General features: G+C 35.8%; 1 protein-coding gene across 1 annotated transcript; it reads left to right on the top strand.

Moving 5' to 3' along the window:
* The first annotated feature begins 4,333 nt into the window (after positions 1-4,333).
* LOC127106078 (uncharacterized) lies at positions 4,334-5,185 on the top strand. The gene has a single exon (XM_051043363.1). It carries the CDS (start codon positions 4,334-4,336, stop codon positions 5,183-5,185), a length of 852 nt encoding a protein of 283 aa, XP_050899320.1.
* Positions 5,186-9,049: the final 3,864 nt, after the last annotated feature.

The following is a 9,049-nucleotide window of genomic DNA, read 5'->3' as shown; positions in this document are numbered from 1 at the left end:
CAACAATTGGTCAAACAAGGGAGAAATTACCAAACAAATAGGAAATGCATTCAAAAATTCCAGAAACATTCACAAGCATTCTAAACATTCACAAGTATCTTCATGCAAAAATCCAGACCATTCTGAGTTCAATAAGCATGGTAACAAAAATCAAGAAGTTGGACATGAATGGTGTGACACAAATTGTCACACCTTTATTCAAAAAATCATATCTCATCAACCAGCAATGATAAAATCATAAACTCTATACCAAAATCACCATGAACATGTCTAGTTTAAGCACAAAAAGTTTGAGAGGCATTGGATTAAGTATCATCATTTCACAAGCAAAATGGCAAGGCATACACAATTTGGACACACATGAACAAACCCTAGGCATTTTTAAAATCTACACGTTCAAAAATTCTGGAAAAATCACCATAATAAACTAGAGATCATGAGGAGCATTTCACAAAAAATCCCATGTTATTTGGACAAGTATTGGAAGAGTTATGAATTTTCTAAGATCACCATGCCAAATGAAATAAAAATTGAAATGAAGAAATGATTTAAATGAAATAAATACGGATAATGGCATTTGCGTAAATACAAGGCCACTTAAGTGAAACACTGCGTTTCACTTAAGGGCGTGTCGGCCAACGATTGGTGCATGGCCAATGAAACAGGAAACTCATGCAAAGCCCAGCCAAACACGATCTGGAAAAACGCAGCTAGGGTTTTAACCATGTTCATCAAGTTCCTTCAAATAATTTCCCAGCACATGAACAAAATTTCGCAAACATGGACAAGTGATATATCACTGTGTTCGCCTAATCATGTACATCATCAAAACAACAATAATTTAACCTAATTCAAACTCATATGAACAAATCGAGCAAAATAAGATCTAACAAACAATCTTCAAATCACAATATCTCATTCAATACATGATGAAATTCCACGATTCAAAGTTCATTGTACTCAGCATGGCAAGCTCTATGATAAACATAGCATGATTTCATCAACTGCAATGGTCGAAATTTTACCTCCAAGTGATGACAGTGCTGATTTCGTGATTCCTTAGCCACAACAAGTCGAAACAGATGGAGCTTAATGATGCAGTAGATGAATGAGGGTAAAACTCTAGCTCAGCTGTTCTTGAATCAGCTCCAATCAACATCTGCCATGGAAGAAGCTTAATATAACAGTGCTAGTTCTGCTTCCACAGTGATGAATTCCAGCTTTAATCCAACTCCAATGTGATAGTAGATGATGATTTAGTCGTGTAAATGGCAAGGAATTGGAATTTTTGCAGAAAAAAATCAGAGCAAAAGTTGAGAGAGTTTTCACTTTTTAGATCTAGATCTGAATAGAAAATGGAATGCTAAGTGTTTTTCTGTTAGAATTAACCATTTATACCAACTGTTAATCAATTTCACTAATCAAACTTAAGCCAAATGCAATGGTTAATGAAAATGAGAAATTTGGACAAATTGCTTAAATCACCCCCATGCATGGTGTGCATGCTACAGTGCACGAAAATGGGCCTAACACATTCCAAAAATGGTTTTTAATCAAGTGCAAATGGTAGAAAGTGTAGCAAATGATTATTTTGAAAGTCATTTTTTTTACCCCTCTCTTTTTAATTCAAGCCACTTGAAAAATGCCATTTTGATTGGATGATTTTTGGTGAAATGTGATGAAGGATTTGGATAGAGCATGTCAAATGTGACTTGTAGCAAAAACCCTCACTCAATTTGGCCAAATGGTTCAAGAGTTATGCCACTTTGAAGTTCAAAAATTCTTGAGAATGATTTGATCATAACTTGCCAACCACAAATGAGAAATGAGTGTTCTTGGACTTTTTGGAAAGGTGAGATCAAGATCTTCAACTTTCATGTTGGACAAAATTTCATTTGAAGCTTGTATGATGATGTAAATTTGAAGAGAAGAACTTTCCATTTTTGGTAGTTTCCAATTACAGGTCACCTGCTATTTTTGGCAATTCTTGATCTGACTTTATTTTCTCCAATCTTGATCTTTGAAATGTCAAATGAGACTTGTATGAACATGAATGAAGCCTTTCAAACCATCTCCCACCTTCAAATCCTTGATTTCAGGCATAGTTGACCACAGTTGACCACAGTTGAATTTCTAGGGTTTCTGATGGATTGAACAATGACTGATGACTTCTGAGCACCCAATCTTTGACCAAACCACTTCAAAAGGACCCCTAGGTCATGTGAACATGTTGGACCAACCCTAGGGCCTTGCTTCCTTGAGAAATGCACCTGCTTGCTTGCTTGACTGATTCTCCTGACCAGTCTTGACCTAATCTTGTCTGATGGCTTGCACTTGGGCAAAGGACAATGCAATGCTATGCAGTGGACTATGTAATGTTAATGACCTAATATGAAATGAATGTACAAAATGGGAGGTGCAAATTTGAGGTGCTACAGTGTGCTTTTGTGCTAGGGAATCCTATTTGAGCCAAATTGAAGAACCATTGTCATGTGCTTCAAAGAGAAAGATACAAGAGCTATTGGAAGATTCCTAAGAGCTTTGCTTGCTTGATTGATTGCTTAAGTATACACTTATTTGCTTGATTATTCCAAAGGATGGGAGCTACTTGGATCATCAATATCATCTCAAGAGAGGAACTCCATTTGTGGTCTTGTTTCTTATCCTTCATCTCTTGTATAATTAGGACTTTAGTCATTCTTCTTCTTCCCTCCACTCTAACCCAAGCCAAAACTTTTGTGCAAACATTTAACACTTGTTTTAAAACATTAGAAACCTAAGCATTATGCTTTTAATTTTCAAACCTCCTTTTCATAACACTTATTTTAAATTGAATCTTTAAGTCAACTTTGACCATATTTTGTAAATACTTTTCATTGGTAAATATAACTCATTCAATTGCTTTTGTGGTTTCAATGGCCACTTTCTTATCAAAAACTTTTCATAACCTTTAGCTATTAGGTTTGAGTTATCCTTGAGGTAGATGTAATACTCACCTATATCCTTAGTGATGGATAATGAGTCTTACATGCTTATTATAGGGTTAACCCCTCACTAGCATGTTGAAGCTATCCTCACATGGTGGATTTGTGGTTTTAGGTTGAGTTTTCTCCCTTGGATAACAAAAGACCTTTAAGGCTTTTGGATCAATAAATTCACCAACTTGCTTTGAGATTTTTACCCCGAACTACGAGGTTTTGATCCTAATCATTTTTTTAAGATGGTACGTAGGCAATGGGTTTATCCATCCAAACACAAAATTGTAAATAACTTGTATATTCTCTTCTCATCTCTTCAATCATGTTTGCACAAACAAATTTTCACAAAATACCAACCTTACAACAAGTGTGAAAAGGGCTCCGTAGGAGTACCTAGGATGTTTTGGGTGCTTAAAACCTTCCCATTGCATAACCAACCCCCTTACCCCGATCTCTGACATTTTTACTATTTTTTAATTCGTTAAAACTATTAGGTTTTTGTTCGCTTTCTAACCATTCCTTTGGATAAATAGAAGTGTGGTGGCGACTCGACTTGTATGGTTTACCTTGGATTTAGTCAATATGTCTAATGGTAATGAATACCCCGCTACAACAACAACATTTTTCCTCTTCTCTTTTCCACCCACAAATTCCCTCTTTCTTTTTCTTCACCACTACCTTCCATCTCTTTTCCCATTACATCTTCTTCGATCTCCATCAACACAATCTAACCTCAACCATTGAATCCACCTCAAACAACCATCATGGCAAAATTATGATTTCCATCGATCTCGCCACCAACAACCAACCCTCGTTGTCGTTTTCCCTTCACTTCTTTCCGTCAATCCACTCTCACCTTCACCAGACCACATCACCGCAAAAATGACACGCTTGAGCCACCAAAAAAGTAAAAAAGATTTGAGTCAGAATCTCCTCCCTCGCTGACAGCTCCACCCACGAAACTGTTGAAATATTAAACTTGACTTGGGTCTAATCTTATTATTTGATTTTTGGGCTTAGTTTATTTTGGGTAATGTTTCTAGAAAAGACTTGTAGTATTTGGAGTGTCTAAATATTTATTAAGATTGTAATATTTTCTAGAATACTATTTGAGTGTCTAGAGTTGAGAACTCTCTATAATTAATGTGTCTAGAGTTCTCCTTAGAGTACTATAAATAGAGATGTAATTCTACACTTTTGTATCAAGCAAAAATACAAAATTCTCTCTTCCATAAATAATTCTCCTACCTACCAAGTTTCTATTCAAGCCTCTAATATTCCCACACACTTTTCCTAAACACAAAAAGGGTTTATTTCCAACAAAATGGTATCAGAGCTTCAAGGTCCTAAAAAAGATGGCGAATGGAGGTTTCCCTTTTCAAATGCCGATGCTCACAAAGAACAACTATGACAATTGGAGTATCAAGATGAAGGCGTTACTAGGAGCTCAAGATGTGTGGGATATCATTGAGAAAGGCTTCAATGAGCAAGATGAAGCATCGCTAAGCCAAGGTGTAGAGGAGACATTGAAGGAGTCAAGAAAGAGAGACAAGAAAGCTCTATTCCTCATTTATCAATCGGTGGATGAAGATACATTTGAGAAGATCTCCAATGCAACGGCGGCCAAAGAAGCACGGGACAAACTTCAAACTTGCAACAAAGGAGTGGAACAGGTGAAAAAGATTCGTCTTCAAACTCTTAGAGGTGATTTTGAACGTTTATTTATGGAAGAGTCTGAGTCAATTTCTGATTATTTTTCTCGAGTATTGGCTGTTGTCAATCAACTTAAAAGAAATGGCGAAGATGTTGATGAGGTGAAAGTCATGGAGAAAATACTTCGCATTTTAAATCCAAGTTTTGACTTCATTGTTACTAACATTGAAGAAAACAGGGATTTAAAGACCATGACTATTGAGCAACTCATGGGTTCCTTACAAGCATACAAAGAAAAACAAAAGAGAAAAATTAAACAAAATGAGGCTATGGAGCAACTACTACAACTCAACATAAAGGAAGCAAATTATGCGAATTACAAGAGCCAAAGAGGACGAGGTTGTGGCCAAGATCGTGGGCGTGGACGAGGACATGAAGGAGAAAGAAGAGGCAGTTACAACAACTACTCTAACAATGGAGAAAGAAGTTGGAATCCACAAGCAACAAGAGGTCATGGAAGAGGAAATTCATGGTCGAGGTGTGACAAATCATAAATTAAGTGCTTCAACTGCAAGAAGATCGATCGCGGTGCATCTGAGTGTAGATTCTCGAAGAAAGTTGTCGAGAAAGCTAACTTTGTAGAAGAAAAAGGCGGAGAAGAAGAAACTTTGTTGCTCGCGTGCTAAAACCAAATTGAAGAGAAAAGAAACAAATGGTACCTCGACACCAGCGCAAGCAATCACATGTGCGGCGATCGAAGCATGTTCGTAGAGATCAATGAAGCGACAACTGGAAATGTCTCATTTGGAGATGACTCAAAGATACCGGTCAAAGGCAAAGGTAAAATTCTTATACGCTTAAAGAATGGGAGTCATCAATTTATATCCAATGTCTATTATGTTCCTAACATGAAGAATAATATTTTGAGCTTGGGTCAATTATTAGAGAAAGGCTATGACATCCACTTGAAAGAACATAGTCTTTTCTTAAGAGATTGTAGACATAACTTGATTGCTAAGGTGCCTATGTCAAATAATAGAATGTTCCTCTTGAACATTCAAAATGATGTTGCAAAGTGTGTCAAGACTTGTTATACCAACTCTTCGTGGCTATGGCATCTACGATTCGGACATCTCAACTTCGACAGTCTAAAATGTTTATCAAAGAAGGAAATGGTGAAAGGCTTGCCTAGTATAAACTACCCATATCAACTATGTGAAGGATGTCTAGTTCGGAAGCAATTCAGGAAAAGCTTTCCAAAGGAATCAATGTCAAGAGCGACAAAATCTCTAGAGCTCATACACATTGATGTCTGTGGACCAATCAATCCAAACTCTTTTGGTAAGAGTAAATACTTTCTCCTCTTTATTGATGATTATTCTAGAAAAATATGGGTTTATTTCTTGAAGGAGAAGTCATAAGTGTTTGAAAACTTTAAGAAGTTCAAATCCCTTGTGGAGAAAGAAAGTGGTCTTTCCATTAAGGTCATGAGATCTAACCGAGGAGGAGAGTTCATTTCAAATGAGTTCCACAAATATTGTGAAGATCATGGAATCCGCCGTCCACTAACAATGCCAAGATCACCACAACAAAATGGAGTAGCAGAGAGAAAGAATCGGACCATACTTAACATGGTGCGAAGCATGCTTAAGAGCAAGAAGATGTCGAGAGAGTTTTGGGCCGAAGCAGTGGCATGTGCGGTTTATCTGACAAACTGTTCCCCAACAAGAAGCATCCATGAGAAGACACCACAAGAAGCATGGAGTGGAAGGAAGCACGGGATCTCCCACCTCAAAGTGTTTGGAAGCATTACCTATACTCACATTCCTGATGAAAGGAGAACAAAGCTCGATGATAAAAGTGAGAAGTATGTATTCGTCGGTTATGACTCAAGCTCCAAAGGGTACAAGCTCTATAATCCAAATAGTGGAAAGATCGTCATAAGTCGTGACGTGGAGTTCGAAGAAGAAGATTGTTGGGATTGGAGTGTTCAAGAAGACAAGTACGATTTTCTTCCTTACTTTGAAGAAGAAGACGAAATGGAACAACCAATGATAGAGGAAAATATTACACCACCGACATCACCGACACCAAGGTTGGATGAAACAAGCTCAAGTGAGAGGACACCACGACTAAGGAGTATTGAAGAGCTTTATGAGGTAACCGAAAACATAAATGACATTAACTTTTTTTGTCTTTTGGGTTATTGCGAGCCTCTAAGCTATCAAGAAGCAGTTGAAAACGTAAAGTGGAGAGACACCATGGACGAAGAAATCAAGTCAATCACGAATAATGATACATGGGAACTTACTACACTTCCACGAGGACATAAAGAAATCGGAATAAGATGGGTGTACAAGGTGAAGTTGAAGTGTGTATTGTCTCAAGATCAATCTGCTGACATTTTCACCAAGCCACTCAAGTTGAAAACTTTCGTGAAGCTAAGGAATATGCTTGGAGTCACAAATCAAGTTTAAGGGGGGATGTTGAAATATTAAACTTGATTTTGGTCTAATCTTATTATTTGATTTTTGGGTTTTGTTATTTGGGCTTAGTTTATTTTGGGTAATGTTTCTAGAAAAGTCTTGTAATATTTAGAGGGTCTAGATATTTCTTAAGATTGTAATATTTTCTAGAATACTATTTGAGTGTCTAGAGTTGAGAACTCTCTAGATTTAGTGTGTCTAAAGTTCTCCTTAGAGTACTATAAATAGAGATGTAATCCTACACTTTTGTATTAAGCAAAAATACAAAATTCTCTCTTCCATAAATAATTCTCCTACCTACCAAGTTTCTATTCAAGCCTCTAATATTCCCACACACTTTTCCTAAACACAAAAAGGATTTATTTCCAACAGAAACACCGTGAACCACTATTTCTCCATATCCAAATTTCAGTTGCGTTCACCGTTCATGACTTCCCTGAGTTCGTTTTCCGAACCACACCCTTAAAAACCACCCGACAACTTTCATTTCATCCTTCAAACTACTCACCGTGAACATATCATTAAAACTAACAAACCATAAACAATAAAGCATGTTGGTATGTACTTTAGAGAAAGAGTTCATAAATGGTTTCTGAGAGCAAGTTAAGAAAGTCATATCAACCTTTTTGGAGTGGCGCATGACCTCTCCGACATTGCAACAATATTGCTCACACAAAGCTCTGAGCAGGGCCGTCCCAATCAATTTGGAGGTTCGGTTCTATTTTAAAATTAGCTATTTAATAGATAAAAATACAACAAATAAAAAACATATTCTGTTTAATTTATAAATAAAATTAAATATATAGAGACAAAGATAATAAAAAATATTATGTAGAAATTTAATTTATCGAAGTTTAGTTATTTGTGTTTTTCTTCTCTTACTATCTTCGATTTATAAAAAGAGTTCATACAATTTAATAAAAGAAAAAAATTCTTTGAACAATTTCCACAATATTAATAATGAAGTGTTTTATTTAATAAACAATCAACAATATAAAATTATAAATTTTTATAATGTCACAACTACTATTTCAAATTTATTAATGTAGCGATGCACAATATATAAAAATATAAATATCTCCAAACTTACCTCTTAAATTTTTTTATAAATCTATAAAATATATTAATAAAGAAAAAAATGTATTAAGTTAATTGCAGTATTAAATTTAAATATAATTTATTTAGAATGTAGGCTGCTGTGGTGACGTTTTTTTATAGAAGTAAAAATATACACAAAATGTAAGAACAAGGAATTGGACCCGGGTTGTCGGATTGTATTACTACCAAAATAATATGACTACCGCTCGACTACACTAGAACAATATGTTAAAGACGGAATTAGTAATATATATTAGCTAATGATATATTTATATTGATCATATCTATCAAATTCGAGGTCCTAAAAAGTCAGAGACCCTATGCAATAGTACTGTTCGCACCCTCACAGGGCCGGCCCTAGCTCTGAGCAACACCACTTGGATCCCTCGCAGTGGTTGCACAATTTTTGGTTGGTATTTTTTCATCTTTGCTCGGATACGCTTATGTTTTTGTGTGTTGCATTTTGTTCTTTAGATTTCGATAACAAGTTGAATTAAGCTCTCTTTGGTATTACATTGTCCACTGTTTCAATTGGGAATTTGGTTTTCGCTTTGGTTGTTGCTTTGGTGTTTGATGTTAGAGTTATAACGTTGTAAGCATCATGCTATTGCAACCTGCGTGTTACATTATGATAAATACCGGTCAGTTTAGATTGTATTATATGCAGGGAGGTTATATTGATTTCAAAGTTTTAAAGCTTCCATGTTATTGTTGTAAATAGTTTGTGAAGATATTGTAAATAATATTGATGTTGCGTTTTTCATGAGCGAGAAAGGAAGAGGTTTTCTTTTGTTTGTTTATTTGAAGAAGAAGTAACAGATGAGAGGGAAGGGT

The sequence above is a fragment of the Lathyrus oleraceus genome, chromosome 1 (assembly GCF_024323335.1).
Source record: "Lathyrus oleraceus cultivar Zhongwan6 chromosome 1, CAAS_Psat_ZW6_1.0, whole genome shotgun sequence".
NCBI lineage: Eukaryota > Viridiplantae > Streptophyta > Magnoliopsida > Fabales > Fabaceae > Lathyrus > Lathyrus oleraceus.
Note: the sequence above shows the minus strand (reverse complement) of the source record. Positions and strands in the feature narration are given on the sequence as shown.

Coding starts and splice junctions, on each gene's coding strand:
- LOC127106078 (XM_051043363.1), top strand. CDS start 4,334: ATGGCGAATGGAGGTTTCCCTTTTCAAATGCCGATGCTCACAAAGAAC.